This window comes from Colletotrichum acutatum (assembly GCF_030867785.1).
Source record: "Colletotrichum acutatum strain CBS 112980 chromosome Unknown BDZ83scaffold_7, whole genome shotgun sequence".
Classification (NCBI taxonomy): Eukaryota; Fungi; Ascomycota; class Sordariomycetes; order Glomerellales; family Glomerellaceae; genus Colletotrichum; species Colletotrichum acutatum.
In genome coordinates, this window is record NW_026849001.1 from 686161 (window position 1) to 704963 (window position 18803).

The 18803-nt window shown below is 54.4% G+C and overlaps 5 protein-coding genes across 5 annotated transcripts; 3 read left to right on the forward strand and 2 right to left on the reverse strand.

The window, feature by feature from the left end:
- Positions 1 to 672: 672 nt before the first annotated feature.
- Positions 673 to 1611, reverse strand: BDZ83DRAFT_404590 (uncharacterized protein). The gene has a single exon (XM_060502861.1). The coding sequence runs from the start codon at positions 1452 to 1454 to the stop codon at positions 870 to 872; it is 585 nt and encodes a 194-aa protein (XP_060370470.1). The 5' UTR covers positions 1455 to 1611; the 3' UTR covers positions 673 to 869.
- BDZ83DRAFT_404591 (uncharacterized protein) lies at positions 1610 to 2597 on the forward strand. The gene has a single exon (XM_060502862.1). It carries the CDS (start codon positions 1694 to 1696, stop codon positions 2564 to 2566), a length of 873 nt encoding a protein of 290 aa, XP_060370471.1. The 5' UTR covers positions 1610 to 1693; the 3' UTR covers positions 2567 to 2597.
- Positions 2598 to 4774: 2177 nt separating this feature from the next.
- On the forward strand, positions 4775 to 5965 carry BDZ83DRAFT_566788 (uncharacterized protein; the record flags this gene model as incomplete). Its single annotated transcript, XM_060503887.1, has 1 exon — positions 4775 to 5965. One exon carries the CDS (start codon positions 4775 to 4777, stop codon positions 5963 to 5965), a length of 1191 nt encoding a protein of 396 aa, XP_060370472.1.
- A 4498-nt stretch (positions 5966 to 10463) lies between these two features.
- Positions 10464 to 11181, forward strand: BDZ83DRAFT_602694 (uncharacterized protein). Its single transcript, XM_060507187.1, has 2 exons — positions 10464 to 10585; positions 10643 to 11181. Exon 2 carries the CDS (start codon positions 10892 to 10894, stop codon positions 11090 to 11092), a length of 201 nt encoding a protein of 66 aa, XP_060370473.1. The 5' UTR covers positions 10464 to 10585; positions 10643 to 10891; the 3' UTR covers positions 11093 to 11181.
- A 1290-nt stretch (positions 11182 to 12471) lies between these two features.
- Positions 12472 to 13821, reverse strand: BDZ83DRAFT_647173 (uncharacterized protein; the record flags this gene model as incomplete). The annotated part of the gene is made up of 2 exons (XM_060510050.1): positions 12472 to 12825; positions 13708 to 13821. 2 exons carry the CDS (start codon positions 13819 to 13821, stop codon positions 12472 to 12474), a joined length of 468 nt encoding a protein of 155 aa, XP_060370474.1.
- Positions 13822 to 18803: the final 4982 nt, after the last annotated feature.

Below are 18803 nucleotides of genomic sequence, written 5' to 3' on the forward strand. Positions count from 1 at the left end.
AGAAAAGGACCCTCTTCTCATTCCGAATCTTGATTGCTGATGGCCCGTCGCCCGCCAAGCACCAGCGATGAGCCTTGTACTTCGTATCACGTCGCATACGAATAGCGATATCACGCGCATGGCCAATTTGGGTCCTTATTTCGTCGACAGTCGACACCTCTCCATACCCCGTACACTGTGTGCGTTGCTTCCGGCCAGAGACGGACGCGGTACGGCCTTGTATCTCCACGGATGCGGGTACGGGAGCATGACCCCGATCGTCGTCCGGAAAACGTTGAGCATTGCCAGCCGCCAGAGACACTCTGCGCTTGCAGTCGTCCCGAAACGAATCGCCATGCGGTTGCAGGGCTTTGCTTTGGCATAATGAAGCACTTGAGCCGTCAGGAGCGTTTGGGTCAGGGCCCTTGCAAAAAAACGCTGATAAGCTTGTCTCGTCCCCGATGGCTTGGGTTTGTGCGTTGCCGCACTCCCAAGCTTTAACTGACAGCTCTCGTCCAGTGACAGGCCGTGAAGCTCACAGATCCAACCTGGTTAGCGAATGACCGTCTCCCAGTCTCGACAATGTCTGTCGCAGCACATCAGACGAACGCCAGGGGGTTGCCCGTTCCAAGGGCCGTGACTGGCCCAAAGAGCTCAAGAAGCAACCCCTCGTTGCTGGAATTCGGCAAGCTGGCGACGAAACACTTGGAAAGAATAGCGTCAGTCCTTGCCCTTGAACTCACTGGCGCGCCTCAGGTTTGGGATCATTTCTCAGACGGGGCAAGGCGGCGGCAGGGCGCAAAGAAACGTCTCTTCTCTCGCGTGCTCTTTTTCTGCAAGGGCGAGCCTTGCTGTTTTTGAGGAAACATTTCTCGCATGGCGCTGCACGCTTAATCTACTGGCGTAGACAATCCCATCATTGGCATTCCCCTCTGCGGCAGAGAGAGAGAGAGAGAGAGAGAGAGAGAGAGAGAGAGAGGCGAGACGGTTGGGGCGAACTGAGTTGCTTGCGATGGCCAGACGGCGGAGACGAGACAAAATGTCGGTCTGGGATTCGTGAGGCAAAGAGATAAACGAAAGAAAAAAAATTGTTCCGCATCTGGCGTCCTAGGGATACGGCGGAGAAAAGAACTGGAACCGTTGTTCACGATGTGATTCGTGCAACCCGTAGGGAATCTGCCGACCCAACGTGGTGTCACTTTGACGATGCAACGCTCTGTGCCTCGCATCTGTCCAGTGAGATGTCGGCAGCCTCTTCGCTTCCAGTGAGACAAGCCGTTTTTTTGCTCTAGAGTCTTCCCTTTTCTAGCACTTGCGTCGATATCGCGCGGCACGGTGCAGCAGGTACCAGTCCAGATCGCGGCCCAGAGTATCGAATGTCTACGGCGAACCTGTAGAGGGCGAGGTACACACATGCTGCGTGCCATCACAGTTCCACACCATTGAAGCATCTTGATATTGTTCCACGACCACATGATGGCGCGGGGGCGGTAAAGCGTGCATATTCAGATAGTCTGCGCGCCGGACAAACAATAACGTTGTTGCTGTCGGTCGATCTTGGCTTCCGCACGCCATTCCCGGAAGAGATCGGCCGGGCCATTGCGAAATCGCACTTGCGGGCCTCCACCTGGCCCCTTCATGTTAACAGACAGATTGCATCTTGATTGCGTCCGATACGGTATCTGGTTGTCGTCGTCGGCCTCATTTAAAGTAAATGGCATTCTCCCCCGGAAAAGCTCGGTCTGTCCGCAGACCATGGCCCTGGAGACTGGGCAGGCCAGGCCGCAAGGGTCTTGAGCTGTTTGGACCACGGGTTCGTGATGCTTCTTTTTTCTGGCACACTCGCGTACATGCATATGTGCGGTATCATGGATTGCCAAGGGCGGAGGGGTTGCCTCGTCCAGGCCTGCACATCGATCATGGCCCGTCCTTGCCCTGCACAGCCTGTAGCCGGAGAGCGAGGAGCCAAGACATGTTCCGCCGTGAGCCCGAAACATTGGAAATGTTTCTCCCTTTTCTCGGGATCGAATTGACTTGCTCCCTTTCAGTTCCAGTGGCGGGAGCGAGAGCATCCGTCGGGTCGCATGAGAAAATCGAAGTGGACGTTTTCATGCGGGCAGGAAGAAGGGTCCCTAACGCAGACGGGACTGGACGAGCAGCATTTGGCTCCGACGGCCGTTTCTGGTGGTCCGACAGAAGGCGGTTGCCGGCGGCCGCTAAGACGGCAAAGGGGTATCGGGTCCAATCAGCCATCGGGAGGCCCCTACGGTCTACCAATAGATGGAAAGATGCCTCCAATCACGAAGACGGTGGAGGCGGACGCAGACGCAGACGCTTGCGTTCTTGTCGTTGCCCTTGGGCTGAGGAACGCTTTTCCTTGGCCGTCGAGGAACCCCAAGATGTCGTCCCTTTGGACAGCAAAGTCGACCCCTGCCACCGCCTCGTCTGGTGGTGTGGAGTTTGCTGCTGTGATCGTGGGTGTGACCAACCCCCCGGTCGACTGCGAGAGCGACAGCTTGACAAGAGGTGTGGGGTGTTTGGCGCTGGGAAATGTCGACAAGCAGGGAAAAACGAACGAGGCTCATGATGGGATGACGAAGAGTGCAGTAGGCAACATGCCTCGCTGCGGCTGTTACAAGTCATTATGTCTAGCAGCGTTGTGGAGGGCACAGTAAGATGCCGGCCACCAGATGTGATGGGCAGTGAGCGGCATCAGCATGGTGGTTGAAGGATGTTGAGCAGATGACAGCATGGGCTGAAGTGCCGACGATTAGACTGAACAGAGTTTCCACACACTTGTTCCTCCCTCCAATCCACAGCGACGAGACTATCGCGAGGGCCATAACCGTGGCCGTGGGTAGGGCGGCTTGGTCGGTTTCGTCTCTCGTCAGTCTCGGTAACCCCTCGCATCGGCAGACTCGCTTTTCTACTCGAGTGCTAAGAAACGCCATGCCTCATGGAGGTGATAGCCTAATGGAGACATCTGAAGAGGTGATGGCAAGCCGCGAACGCCCGTCTGGACGAGTTGTATTGTGCGGTGCGGTGCGGTTCAGGCATTGTAGATGGTGTCTGGTCATCAGTAGCACCCTTTTACATGAAACGACGCACTTTAGAGGCAATCCTCGCAGCAGCGCGTGGTCGGGATGGTATAGTGCTGCAAGTAGAAAATGCGATTGTGAAGCAGAGTGCCAGAATTGGCCAAGGCTGGACAGCGCGGTCCTGACCTGAAGGGCGAATTAGAGTGTGGGGCCGAAGATTGTGCAGTCAATGATGAAGGGGCACGGCGTAGGAGATGTGCCAGGTGTGGCCCGTGTGGGTAGCGTCTGTGATGCAAAGTGTGGTGGTGGCTGTGGTGGTGGGTGTGCCTGGTGCTGGTGCTGGTGCTGATGCTGGTGCTGGTGCTGGTGTGTGGTGTTTGGCGTAAGGAGGAGGAGTGGTGTAGGGGGTACGAAGCATTTCGCGGATGGGCGTGGAAAGGGAGTGCAAGAGAAAGGCGTCTATCCGTAGGAGGTGCTCCGTAACCCGTTAGTCGTTACTCCGTCCTCCATGCCACCATCGTCGTGTGGTGGGAGAGAGTATGGCCGTGATTGTACGCTCGATGTAAGGTTTGGTGCGGACACCCCACGGACAGGTTGAGAGAGATTGACGGAGAGCTAGGCAGGTAATTAGGGTGAGCAGTACGGATATCTGTGTGTACATGACAGACTCACAGCCATTGATTGAGCCACAATGACACGAAGTGACTGAGCACTCTGGCTTTACTGCGTACTCCGTAGTTTGATGGTAGGTACTCGAGAGACTGGGCGTGGGTGGTGGATTGCGAAGAAAAGTGCCTTAGCTAAGGTTGCGAGGTTGTAAGGTGTCGATTCTCTCGATGGGAGTGTTAGGTACCTTAGGTTGATGGCACCTCAGAGTGCGCAAAGTACGTACCTCATCTTGCAGGTGGACAGCCAAAGGAAGGAGCGACAGGGACTAGCGGGGACTTGACCTCCCAGCCCCTGCCTCGCTTTCTCTCGCTGGCGCTGCTGCCACAAAAGCCCCCCGGTACATTGTACTGTGTCAACTTGTGTCGAGAGCACTGGGTCCCCGTACCCAAGTGGACCCCGTTCAGGATGAGAACCTGACCGGGATCAGGACTAGGGGGTCACTGGGGGGGGGGACCCAGGATCAGGACATGGGACTTGGTGGACATGGACTTGGGTGCAAGTGCAGAGTGCAGAGTGTAAAGTGCAGGAGCATCTTGGTGTCTGTCCGACCTGTCTCTTGCCTATCTGGCGCCTTGCAGTGCCATCTGTGCTCTCTCTCTCTGTCTGTCTCTCTCAATCTTCACTTCTCTCTCTCTCTCTCCACGGAGTCGATTCCCATCCCACACCCCTCCCCCCCCGGCTACCTATTTGGAGCCCCCGATACTTTGTACTTCGTACCATACCCCCCGTCCCTTTATGTGAGTCCACCCGAACAGAACATATCCCATCCCGTCCCCAACCCGTCCAAGTGTGCCTGACCGACCCGGCCATAGATATATCCTCCTCTGCCCTCCCACCTCACACCCCTAGGTGCTTCTTGCTCATTCTTTTGCTTCACCAAACGAGTAACTCTGCAGTACTCCTCCCTCTGAACATCTTCTCAACTCCAAGCCCATATACCCGGCCTGGACACTTACACCAACCTACCTGCTAGTCAGCTGTCACTATTTGCTGTAGACCAGCTGCACTCTGCACTCTGAGAGTCGACTGAAACCGCCCAGTCTCAGATTTCCTCGAGGGAGATCGCGAACTTCACGTCACCGCCAACCATGTCTCTGGCCGGCCAGACTATGCCCGTAAGGGAGTCGGTACATTCCAGCCGAGAGGACCGTGTTACCTCCACCATCACAGACAAGAAGGACCAGCAGTCACAAAGGACATCTTATAGAGACTCGCTTCCCAACGCACCACGACCATCCGTCCAAAACGACGACGCCCCGAACGAGAACGAGAACGCAAAGATGTACGGCGACTACTACGAAGAGATGACGGGCCCTTCCCCCAAGAAGGCCCAACCCACACAAACAGCACCAGCACTACCGGCCAAGAGCTCACTGCGAGCTTCCAGACTCCTCGACGGCATGGCCCTCAAGATCATCACAAACCAACCCACACAAGCAGCACCCCAAGAGGTCTACCTCTCTTCCGAAGAAGAGGCTTCCTCCTCCGCCGACGAGTTTTCAGACTACGATTACGAGTCCGAGAGCGCAGAGTCCGCCGACTCCCCCGTCCGCAGGAAGAGCCAAGAAGATACTGCACGCGTCGTATCTGTCGTCTTTGCTGGAAAGCCCTCCATCATCGACCTCCCCTCAACAAGAAGGTCCGCCTCGCCCGAGTCCATGGAGTCCAGTAGACCCCCAAGCCGCTTGGTTATCTCATCAACAGCACCCTCATTGCGCAGGATGTCCACTTCTTCCACTAGCGGCGCCTCCTTCTCTCCCGTCTTCCACCCGCCCAGGTCAAGCAGCATGATGATCACCAGCAGCATGCTGCCCAAGGAGAAGCCTTCCTTCCTCAGCATCGACCCCTACGCCAGCAAGCCATTCGACGAGAGGGCCGAGGAGCAACAGGCGGAGCCTGAGAAGCTCGAGAGACCCAAGACTCCCACCTCGCAACTATTCAAGAGGACCCTCAGCATTGTCCGCAAGCGCAGCCGTCCTCAGCTGAGAGACCTCGCTGCCAACAACTCCTCTCGCGACCGCCTGTCCTCACCATCACTTGGACACCTCCCCTTGTCGGCCCACGCAGACATCAGGGAAGAGCCCGAGCAAAAGGCACCTTGGTCCGCTGTCAGCTACCACGATATCATGCGTGCGGCCAAGAAGAATGCGCAGAACCAGCCCCCGACCCCGTCCACCCCCGTCGCTCAGGTACAATCGCCTAGCTCACCGGCAGGCAACACCCGGAGCCGAATCCTCAGCGGCTTCACCAACCGCAGGAAGAGCATCAAGATTGGCTAGTCGCCGGTCACCCACCAAAGAAAAAAATCAGTAAAAAACCAAACACAAAAGACACTTTCGACACACAACGGCAGGGCACTTTGCTTGCATCACTTTTTTTGCATTCGGGTCGGGACCATTTGCTTTGCATGCACGGCGCACGAACGGGGACCGGAACTGGATCACGGCGTTTCACATTGACCCTCGGGTTACGGACTTGGGGCTCGGCCAACACTCCTTTCTTCAATTGGCGCAGGGCAATCTTCTCTTTTTTCAATAACGACGGAACGAATTTCTTTGCGTGTACAAACGGGGTCGAAGTAATGTGTAAAGCAACAGTGGTGGAGGAAGAGGGACCAAAAGCCGCAGACATAGCACAAAAGTGTATGGTCACTGGCAATGTACCAAAAATGGGACGGGAATGGGCACGCCAAAGAGCGATGGCCTTTGACAACCGGGCAGCCGAATCGGCCACACCCCCTTCCGCGAGGCTTCGGGGGCGGCGTGGGCTACTAGACAGCCAATCAATGATACCAAACAAGAATGTCCTATTTGTTCAACTTATCTCGTGTAACCGCTGCTACTCTCGTGATGTGATTGTTGGCGCCGTTTGTATGAGTTTTGGGGTCCGTACGGAGTAAGTCTTGGGGAGATCGTAGCACATCCGTCTGCGTCGCAGCTCGGTCCCCCACGGTGGCATCTGACGAACCGACTCCCCAAGCTTCGGTTTCGGCCTTCTTTTTTTAGGTTTGGGGTGCTGGATTTGCGATTGGTGCCGCAACTTTTTTTTTCCCTTTTTCTTAACACATCGCATTCGCAGTCGCTGGCATTGGTCTGAGCTTTCTTGGGAACGGCCGCCGTGTTGTCACTGCTGTCACTGTCACTGTCACTGTTGTGGACGAAATGTCTGAAGCCAGAGCGGAATGGGAAAATTGCGTCTGGAATGCGCGCCCAGGGTACTCCGGACGACCCGATGACAACATTTAGCAATTATATCGCTTGAATGCCGAAATGGGGGCGAAAACATTACAAACCAGAAACGATAACGAACACAACGAAAAGAGAGGACCGGCGACGTCTTTTGCTGCGACGCTGGATTGGAGGGGGGGGGGGGGACCATGGGGTAGCTTGGCTGAAAGCTCCGACCTGATCGATTCATGATGACCCCTCATGATCTATTCGGTGCCGCAGTCTTAGACAATTCGTGGTCCCTGCGTTGAAAGTTTCTTTTCTTTTTTGGTTTCCCATGGTCGTAGAGGGTCTGCTTACTGTGTGCGTGAGCTATAGAAGAGAATCTGGCCCCCCTTGCCTTGCGCAAGCAATACTGTCAACGCCTAGTCCTATATGTGCGTATGTATGTGTGCGGTGCGCGATATATGTCTAACACGCGCGCCAAATACACTAGAAACCCCCGCACCTCCGACTGCGCGTTTGTTTGCGGCAGATAGATGGGCATCGTGGTTTGCGGCTGTACAGTATGTCAATGGGATAAGGTAGGGGGTTTGGTTAGTATAGGTCGGTTGAGTCCATTTAGCAGCCACGATGACGATGGCGAAGGAGGGGGGGGGGGGGAGAAGTCTGTGCTGGAATACCTAGTTGCGAGGAGTTTTGAGTCGAGAATCGATAGATTGGGCGTGCCATCTTTCGGCCATCGACAGTAGCCCTGCGTAGATGTAGCTTCACGGGAACCGGTTTCTTGGAGATGTGGTGATGATGCTGTCGCTGCTGCTGATTGGGGGTTGGAGGTTCCCCCGACTAGGATGTGAGTACTAAAATAGCCACATTTTTCCGTGAGGCTGTTTTTCTAAGGTTTAAAAAAGGTACACCTTTTTTTCGCCTCTTCCGCACCTAGAAAGTGGGGGCCTCTTTAGGTACTACTCCGTACATACACCAGACACCCCGGTCCCGTCTCTCTCTCTTTCTCTCTCCATTGTCAGGTCCACGGGGCGGAATTCGTAGAAATATCCCCCCCCCCCCCACATTGGAGAGGAAAGCCTTGGCGATTATGGTATGTGGGAGGAAGAAGAAGAAGTATGATTCTTTTCAATTGCTTGCCACTACTGCGTACCCGTGCCTTAGTTCTCCAATCAACTTTGGCGATCAAATCTGTTCAATGGTAACAGGGTGCGGTGTGGCTGAAGGGCGGTGGTACGTCAATTGCAACGTGGAATCCATGCAGCAACGCTGTGCCTTTTTTTTTTTTTTTTTTCTCTTCCTCTCTTTTTCTGCATGGCGTTTTTTTTTATTCCCTCTCTCGCTTCTGGGGGCTTGCGGACGAGAAGGACGAAAGAGGAATCGCGACCCCGGCATCGCGATGCAGGCTCTCCCTGAAAGACGGAAAAAGATTGTTAAGAAACACGTTGTCGTTGTCGTCGACCGCCTCATGATCCACACCTGCACAGTACAGTCCTACGGAGACACCAGAATGCTTGATAGCATCCACAAGAGAGATAGAGACCGGGGGAAAAGAGGACAGTCGTGGACGGGAAGAAAAAAGAAAAGAGGAAAAGGAACCCCACTATCCCACCGTCAGCCGTCCATCGCCCACCGCCATTATCCGCGCCAGGCGCCCTGTCGCATTCTCCGCTTTGTTGCAGAGTGCAGTGTGTGTTGCCGTTGCACTTCTTGCAGATGCGACCCCCCTGGTCCTATCGATTTTGGATCATTGGATGTTCTTTTTTTTTTTCTGTCTTCGTACCTTACTTGGCTGTCTCTTTTTTCTTCCCACTGTGAGGAAGTGTCTTTTGACGACATTGCCTTTCTTTCTCTCCGGCCCATGACGGCATGGTTTCTTTGAAACGCCGAGTAGAGTGCCATAGTCCGAGAAGTTAACCATTTTGTACTATTATATGTCACTGCGATATAGATCACCCGTCGTCATCAAGTAAACTTTCTCCAAATGGTGGTTAGCTAGTCGTCGGGAGGGTTCGTGGTAAGGCAGATATCAGGTACGCGCACGTGGGGTGGGTGGTTCGGCCGCTGAAGGAAATCCTGCTTTTTGCTTCGAGTGCTGTGATTGGTCCGTTGACTTTGGCGTTGGGGGAATTTTGGGTACGGATGCCTTCAAAGATGCGTGCGGCCTGAAGACGTCTCCGACTTGCTGCTCCATGGCATCATTCGTTCGGATTGCAGCCCAAAGACTCATTTCTCAAGAGGAGAGATGATGGGGAAAAAAAGGTTCACCGTTTCCCTGGGTGACCGAAATTTATCGTCATCTCCCGGGAATTTCGAGGTTGCGTTCGTGCGATCGAGACAGGTCTGCACCGTCGCAGTACTAAAAGTGGCACATTTCGGCAATCGTTCTTTTTGGTCTACGGTAGTTCGTCACACGCTCTCGCTGCGCCCATCCATCCGGTCTTCTGGTTCCATCTTCTAGCGCCGCATAGTCATGGAACCGCCTTTGGATTGCGAGAGAAGCGGTGATGGCACGAGCTGAGCATACTCCGTACCGTGGTCCCGTATGACAGTTTCCACCCGATCCCCCGATTCCCGGCGCAAGGCGTGCAAGTGCGTGTGTAAGCGTGGTACGTGTAAAGTAACCTCGAGTGCAACGCAGACGGCGGCGGCGGAGAATGGGGCACGACGGGAACGGGGACCAGTTCAACAGCCTTCGTTCTCATCCGTTCCAATGTAACCTCCAAACGCCGGGTGCGTGGGCGATGGAGCACCCGTACGCGATAATGCTAAAGTATGCGCTGTCGAGCGCAACACGGCAGGGTCTTGCATGCTTTCAAAACGTCGAGGCTTGGGAGGACGTTCCCACTATATCGGAGCTTACCTAATACCCGCGTGCGGAGACCAGGAATGCATTAGCTAAGCTGAAAGAGCTGAGGAGCTGAAGACGTACTGCGTACATTTGTCTCCCCTCAGCCACAATCATCCCGGTAACACTTGTAAGCATATAACACGCCGGTGCTCAAGCTATATTACCTTTTCCTAGATTCTAACCCAAAACAACTGCAATCAGAACGCGTCGGAGCCTGAAAGTGGGAGGGGCGGGCTGGAGCGGTGCGGAACGGCGGCCGGCCGAGTTCTAGGCTTCCCGGCCGTCGGAGCCATGTGGGTTGAACTCTGGGAACATCGTGGCAAAAAAAAGATGAAACCGCAAGAACCTTGGTATTGGTGTAGGTTGACGAACTTGCGGCTGAGATGGTTTATCCACAAACCACTTTACACATTCCTGCACTGTCTTTTGGCTGCGTCTAACTGTTCCCAGGTTCCGCGTCCACACGTGTAAGTAATCCCGGCGCAAAATAGTGTTTACAAACAGTAGTCTATTCCAGACAGACGGCGCTTAGTTTGGCATTGTAAGTGTCTAGGATTACCTAAGGTCATGACTTAGTGGGCAGCTATGGGGCAATATGCCAACACGAGCCTTTGTTTGAAGTTGAGCAGAACACCTCAGAATCTAAATCAGATACTTGGAACCGCGCACTCTACGCGAAGCTGCCGGTTCGGCTGCGGCGCCGGACGTGACGTGAGGCTTGGGTTGCGCTTACACCCACCCCAGGTTTACCGTTCGGTGCTGCTAGTTCGTGGAGTGTAAGTCTGCAGGACGTTGTGCAACTCCAAAACGTCATTGGCTTAACTCAACGTCAGCATTCTTTTTCTTGCCCTTTTCGGACAAAAAGAACCCTTCCTGTGATGATTTCTTGCAGATCCCGTTGCGAACGAAAGAGATTTGCTGACGTTGGACAGAAAACCGGACCGAAGAAATTTGACCATGCCGAATGGGTTGCAAATAGACGGAACATCGACCACCGGCCCGGACGATGACTTGACGGGATACTTTGTCTGACTTGCCTGTGCCGTTGCCGTTGCCGGGAGGCTGGTTACGCAAGTCCCGGAGATGGTGATGATCGGCCCCTCCTGACCCTGATGGTTCACGTACCTATCACACCCCCTCTCCTCCGCTAATCTGGCAAATCTTGGAGTTCGCAACTTCGCATGCACGTTTGTTGCGACGGTGGCTTTTTCTTAGCGCGGGCTTTCTTGGTTCATCACTATTACCCTTCGTCACATCGCGAGCAAACTACCGCTAAAGTAGTGAATCCGGGGACTTGCCTGCTACATTCAAATTGTTGCTTCTGGGATGATGGTTGGGCTCTTGAGCACTGTGACGACTACCAAGGACGATCCCAGGTGTGAAGAATAGGCTCCGGCTCCAAGGAAATTGGTTTACTGTCTTTCTATCTATATCGTTTAATCAATCGCAGAGCAGCTCCGGCCACCACGGGTTTCTGGTTTTCGATCTGGCAGTCCCTGGTGTCACCAAAATAGATCGAGATCAACCAGTGACTAAACTGACCGTGTTTTCCGTTTGCGTTCATTATGCGAGCGGGACGGACGCGCGGGGGGCGGGGGGCGAACAACGTTGGGCGATTTCTGATGATGCCATCATCACCCATGGAAGGGGGTGTGTTGAAACCAGGTAAGGTGACTGATGTTTTGATAGGCGACACCGAACAAAGTCACGCGGAGTTTAAGCTTTCGAAATGTATCTCAAACATTTTGGCGATCTTTCTTTAGAAGATTTGCAATCTGCAGATACGACGCTGCGCGTGTTCCTCGTTGGATTACATAAACAGGAGGACTAACATGCCCTTACTGTGTAGGTAGGTACCTTACCTACTCGCGCACTTACACCCCCTCCGCCAGAGGTGGGAGATTCACGACTCGAGTCTTGGGCTTCGCAAATTTGGGCAGACAAAGACTCCAACCGCGCCGAGGCTCGCGATAATATAGATATAGAGGCACTTAGTCTTCAGCATGCTTTTGCCATCTTGCCATTTCCGGTGCTTCCTGAACAAAAAAGTCAATTATGGATAGACAGATGAAGAAGAAGAAGCAGCAGCGGAACTCAAAAAAAAAAGAAGCGTCGCCAAGCAGAACCACACGAGTCTTGATTGAAAGTTCTTGGCCTCCCCCTCGGTTTGCCCGCAAATTTAACTAGGGCCGCAGTAAATCCTATTCCTGAATCCTAGCTTCGGGCCAACCCCACATCCTATCTCTGCAATCAATCTGAAGCAGCAAGAATCAAAATCACCAACACCTGTAGCACAGTAGCACGACTGGGTCCACGTTCGAGCTAATCAGATTATATCAGCCTTTGGTGCTAGGGGCTTCCCAGGAAGGACGACAAGCACCACAAGAACACTGCACCCTTCGATCACGCGATTCCCAAAGAGGAATCCTGCAGAAATTGAACCACCGCGAAAGCTACCTAGAGGCTACTCGGCTACTCGTCTGAAAAGTCCACGGGCCGTTTCGCCGCAATTTCTCGTGGTGGGTGAATGAGGCTAGAAGCCTGCTAGACTTTCTAGCTAGTCGACGATGGAATATATTGTACGAACTCTAGCGGCGTAATTGAACAAGAGCCTCACCGTTCACCAAGTGATGGAAGCCTCGGAACGAAGGCACTATCTTCGCCGTCTGAGATTGCGAACGCGTCTTGGCGTCGTGCGAGGTAGATTCCGATCCGCGGGCGGAGCTGGGGGTGTTCGTTTGCCTCTCTCTCGGTCCAAGCTTCAAGCACCTCGCGTTCTCAAGTTCTCAACACCAGTGGGAGCTGTAAAATGAGGGTTCCATTCGGAAACCCTGGGGATGGCAGATATCCATCGCTCATGATCCCAGCCTAGTGTGGGCTCTGGGTGTGGTGTGGCTCCGTTGATCCCGTCCTCCGTGCCATTGCCACCATCTTCACCGCCGCCTCCCCGCGATTCTTTTACATTGCGATGTTCATGAGTCCGAGTGTGATGGCGTGCCTTGCCGTGCGACGCAAGCACACAAGGCGCAAGGCAAGGCGAGGGAACAACACCCCATCGAACAAGACCCTGACTTGTCAAATCATCGTCGTCGGGATGGCGCGGCTGTTGATCTCTCTGTGCAAGGTAAGGCAAGGCAAGGCAAGCTGCAATCCTCTCTCGCGCTTTGACCCAGTGGAACTACTAACAAGACCCTCTCTTCATCATGGGGAATTTCACGGTGATCTGTCTACTTCGTTGTCGCGTTTTGCTCTCTGGTCGTACGGATCCTTAGTCAGAGTTCAGAGTCGAAGAGGACCCAGGGAACCCAAACCCGAGTCAAGAACAAAACCACGGACCGTGTTCGTTTCGTTTGGCATCCCGTCATCTCAGCACTGGGCAACCCAGAGTCAGTGAGCCTTGCCTGCGGGTGTTGTGCATCTCTAGCGGCGATTGTATGTGCGCGTGTGTATCCGTATCCCGTATGCGCCCCTTGCGTCCTTTTGTCTGTGTGCGAAATGTGAGGGTGAGAGTGTCAACGTCTCTGGGGAAGAGAGAGGAGGCTCGAATAATGGCTCTCGGTGAGGCTTCAGCCAACGGGCTTACACCGATTGCTACGAGCCTCTGTCCGGTACCCAGCAACAAGAAATGGGGGCCCCCAACATGAGCGGTCTGCACTGCAATTCTGCAGAGCCTTTCTCGAGCTTGAGTGTAAACGTCAACGGATCACATTTCCGACGCGTTTACACTACCACTTGCGTTTCTTCCCGCTCCATGCTCAGTACAGTCTGTCCGTATAACACACCCCTCCCATGTCGTTGTTCATTGCCTGCACCCCAAAGAAAGGAAGGGGGAAAAAAAATCAGCTTCCCCTTGCCGAGCTCCCTGATTTCCTCGCCATTTCTTTTTCCATCGGCCGTCAAAACGTCGTTACCGCAGATACATGAGTCCCCTATCCTTGCGCCCGTGTGGGGAGCGAAAAGAACAAGAGCGACAAGGAAGAAGAGAGACAGAGCTTACTGTGTATCCATCCAGAGGAGCCCACACAGTGAAGAAGGCTAAGAAGACCTCGGGCGGACGAACCCAGGCACGACAGGGGATTAGGGGACCAGGGGGGAACCATGAGATCTCCATACAGTGCCTCTCGCTTCGTGTCGCTCACCGACTTGCAGATCTACGATTTCCTCCGTCTTCCGTAGTGAGAAAGCTCTAGGAGTGGCTGAAGCCTGAAGGTCAAGAGGGCGATGGGTGGCAGGTTGCTTGGCGGTGTGCTTCCCCTGGTGTGTCTGCTCATTTCGCTTTGCTCTCTGAACAGAGCTAGGTGGACTGGGGTTCTGGCGTTGCAGGTTGAGCAGTCCACATGGGGAGAGGCAACTCAACACTGGAGGAATTATACACTGCATTACATTGTGGGGTCCAAGACATGTCCAAAGTCAGGTCAGCCGCGTATGTATGTATGTATTCTCTTCCGTTCGTCTCTTGTTCTTCCCGCGCCCCCATCTCCAATTCTGATTTGTGGCCCCCGCAACACGAACATTGGCCGGGTTGGCCGTGGGCGGGATGGCATGGTGGTAATGGATATATCAAGAATCTGATCAGTCATCCAGCAGACGTCGGACGACAAGCACTTGGCGCTATAGACGCGGGAGAGTGGCACACACAGATTGACAGGTTCCGAATCGCCAAGCTATATTCGTACTCTATATCCGTACGGATAGTCTACAGCATCAAGAGCAGCGTCGCAACCGTACTTGGCCGAGCCTGTACCTGCAGAACGCGCTATGCACGCTGCACCCGCCCTCCACTCATTTAGAACTCCCAGTCGTTTCCCCCCCTCACCATCTTCGGAATACCCCAGTCGACGTCGTGTTTCATCTTCATCTTTTCGTCGTTCGACTCTATCTATCACGATGGCTCAAAAGAGTAACTCGACTGTGGTGGACCTGCTCAACGGTGATGGAGAAGCCGAACAGCGAGGTCCCATCCACCCATCTGCACGACATTGCAGGAACAAGGAAACTTTTTTATTCCCTTCCCGCCCACCCCGAATAATGACACGACTTTTCTGAGTGATGCCCACACAGTCTGCTGTCTTGCTCAATGTTTCGTTTGATTTAATTTTTGGGTTGACTTGACCCTCGGACGCTCCATCATACATACGAACTCGGCCGAGGCCCCCATCATCCCTCCCAGGATCGTTGTGCAGTTCTTCGTGGAGAAAGCCGTCAAATGTAACCGTGCTGAATGGAGACATTGGAGACAAAGAGGGCATGCTCTCCTTCACAATCGAAAGATGCGGGATAGCATCAGCCAATGTCGACGTCTGCCTCACATAGACTCGCCCACCGGGGGAGCCACCAATCATTTCCCAACGAGCAGGGCCCCTTCGGCTTTTCCCTCTCGCTACCCTCGCATCACATCTCATTGCCGTCCCGTTGTACGGAGTAGTCGTCGTCGTTATCATCTCAGCCTTGCATTCGCATCGCATCCATGATCCGCACATCCACCGACGGCTGCTACAATGACAAGGACTGTCAAATAGAACGGCCAGAGTACCTTGCCTTACTCCGTACAGCCCTTCCAGCGCCAAGTCATTGTCAGATCAGGTCTTGAGAAGGGAAAGCCTCTCTCCAAGCCCTTGAGCCTCCAAGTCTTGGCCCCCTTTGCTCCCCCTTCCAGCGCGTCGGCCTCTGTATCCCCATCCGGACCTGCATCTCCTTCAGCTCCCCTGCAAACGGTCAGAAAAGTCGCCCATGCCTCCACAGCCCAAACAAGGTAGCACACGGGTAGGTAGGCAGGCAAAAGGGCAAGAAAAAGAAATAAATAAGGGGATGGATGCAAAGTCACGCATACATCGATTAAAAAGGGGTATGCATTCGGTTGCAACCGTAACGAGCCAACAGCCGCGTTTCTCCCACCCGTTCCCCAGACCTACCTGCTTCAGCTTCCCTGAGAAGGGAAACTTAATGCGTGCCCGTTAAGATCGTCTTCAGGTTCTCTCGCCCCCGCGGCGTATGTAGAGTCGCACCGGCCAACGGGATAGGTCAGTTTGCACCTGTTCCCCCTCGTGCTCCTCCACCCCTCCGGCTCGTCCACTTGCACCTATCAGCGTCCGCACCGTCCTCCGCACCCGTACCGGCCAACCGCCGAACCAAGCAGGATGAGTGGATCCCCCCGTCTCCCGTCCCCGATCGCTCGTCCTCTCCTTTCGGTGCCCCTTTTCCTACCTCACACTTAAGATGCTTGCGACATTATGTGCCAACGGTCACGCATCAGCGCACCCGCGCTACAGAGCCGACTACCTCTTAGCTCCATTGCGACCGCCAGCCAACAAACTCCTGCTGAAGCCATGGGAGATGGGGTACATGCCCTTAAGTGCGTGTACTGTGCCTTAGCATGCTCATCTGTACACTACGACGGGGGGCTAAGAGCCCGCTAGCCTCACGCCCGTCACCATTTGCGACGCTGGCGCACTCTGGAAAGCGTGGTCACGAAGAGCGAGAGAGAAAAAGCCACCAGCCGCCAAAAAGATTGTGCGACGCAAGCGTCCAGAGCTTCCCAGCTCAGCGCCATCACGCCCCCAGGTTGGTTCAGCCAAACAACTTGAAGCTCTCTCTACCGTCCGTACGCTTTTCTTTTCTGCTGCTCGCCCGTTGCTCCTATCCGGCAGCTCGGAAAGCTCTAAATTGCTGGTTGCGGGGCACGCAGAAGCAACCCCAAGCTAAAAGCCTTTGGTCTCCCAGCCAGCCTCTCTGCCCAGTGGGCAAAAAAGGTGGTGGTGGCTCTTCTAGCTAAGCGCCTTCTTTTCCTTCTACGCGTTCGAATTCGTCGTCGCGACTCAGTTGGGTCGTCGGGCCAGAACCCTGCATTAGTCGCGATTTCTCTCTGTCTTGATCAACTTTGAATGGGCACCCTTTTCAACCACATATCGTGGCTGGCATGGCTGGGAGGTTTCGCGTGATGCCGGGACAGTTGTTGTGTGACCCGATGGCTGGGAGCAGGCAACACGGGGACCTTGTGCCCGTGATCCTTTGATGTGCTCGTGCGAGACATGGCAGTTTGGCTTCCACTTTTCCCAAGTTCTCGTTCCCAGAACACCGGAATCTGGGTAAAAGGAGGGTTTGAGTGACGCCTGACTCGAAACGGGACTCTACAGTCCTCTACCAGTCACGCATTCCTGCACAGGCGTTGGACGGATTACGGGGGCGGAGATTTGAACCAGAGAGAGCACACGCCGTGGAGATGAGGAACGATTGTGTAGTGACGAACCGGTCCACATTGTCCAGAGGCCGTCCCCGTCACCAGCCCACGCCTCCGGGTCCGAGCCCAGTATAAGTCCGGGCTCTCTCTCATTCTCCTTTCGTACCTTTACGGTCTACCCCCCTTCGTGGCCCCCCTTTGCGGCCGAGCACTACCGCTAGCCACCGTGTTGAATCAAAAGTTGGGATGGCACCTCTCAAGGCTGCCAGATTGCCATGCCCACAAGGCGGCTTGTTAGCGCGCGCAAAGACGCCGCGCCACGAGAGGAGGGAGACGGCCTTCTGCCCATCGTGGCGCGGTGTGGATGGGAAGGGGGGAGCTGCCTAAGTAACGAGACCGTCTAGTTGGCTGTCGTCCGAGCAAACGAAAAGATGGAGGATAGCTTATGGCTTGCTAATATTTCATGGGAAGGATGAGAGTCGGATCCGGGAGATCACTTCAGGCAAGCGGGCGCCAAATCGATGGACGGATGCGAGTGATCTCTATCGGGCGCCCGCGGAGATGGGAGAAATCGGAAAGCGAGTTTCACGAACATAATCGTGGCTCTTTTGCTAGATGTGGCTTTCCGTCCGAGAGTTGATGGGGGTGTTGGGAGCAATATGCCCTTGATACAGCAGGGTAGTAAAGAAACATCTCATCGCGATGGCCTCATCTCATTGTGGGAAAGGCGTTGGCCTCCGACAAGGGCCTACTCGTGGCTTTCGCATCGTTCCGATCAGTGGAGAAGATCTCAAACAAGCCACTCCCCGATGGGTCGGGTCCTTGGACTCAAATTTCGAAACAGCCGTGGCCTGCCATCCGTCCTCTTGAGGCGTGAGATGGGCATGGCTCAGTGCTCATCGATGATGAACAGCAGGATTCAGCCACGGAGTTCAGCCTCGCGGCAGGGTAAACGTTCAAGATTGAGGATCTGGCTGTTCTCATTGTGAACGATCGCTCCGGACCATACGCTTGGGCCCTTGTAAAGAGGCTCTTTTATCAAACCCCGATGTCGTCCATCATTCAGCCTCATGACGATTACCAACTGCGGATATTGCCCGCCGTGAGGCTCACTGACTTCCTCCGTACTTGTGCCAACCCGTCTCTTCCTTCTTCGTATGACACGACCACTGTGGCGCCAGACTCGCAGCACAGATATCTCCCACAGTCCAGACTTTGAGCATGTCTGACAAGTCGCTACCTCAGGCTGGCATCTTCCCGCCGGAAACCATTGCCCGGCTCTCAACGCCCGCGATACCGCCCAGACCGTGAGAACCTTGGGCGCACACACGCACATAGTCAGAGGGGGGCAATGTTCTGTCACCGTGATGGCCTAGCCCGGGAGATGAACAGCGCAATGATCGCGACAGCTCACGGCCGCTCTTGTCATGCAAAGACTTCGCCGGCACTGACGCCTTTCAACTCATGCGCCGGCTTGGTTGGCATTTCGACGGGTGTCCGGGAGGTCCGAGTTCCCCCTTCATAATCCTCCATTATCCGCGAGACTCGGGGAAAAAGCAATGACCTCCAGCTATGTCTTGTTGTCATTTGCGGGCTCTCGGACTGGTGAAGTTTTGCACTGACGCTTTCCGAGTTGCGCGGTTTTTTTCTGCTTCCCACCTCCGCTAAGCTCTCTCCCTCTCTCTCTCTCTCTTGTATGGTTGGTAAGTTGTGAGAACACATTGTGACTTGCGGTGATCAATTTGAAGTGCAAGCTAAAGGGAGCACGGTAGGAAGTTTAAACTAATGGAAAGAGGACGTGCGACTCGACTCTGTCTATGTGAACTGGTCCGGCGCGGGAAGCCCATATGGTTTCTCGTCACACCTTGTGATGAGCTTCCCAATCACCGGCCTCCCGGAGACAGAGGTGTCTAGTT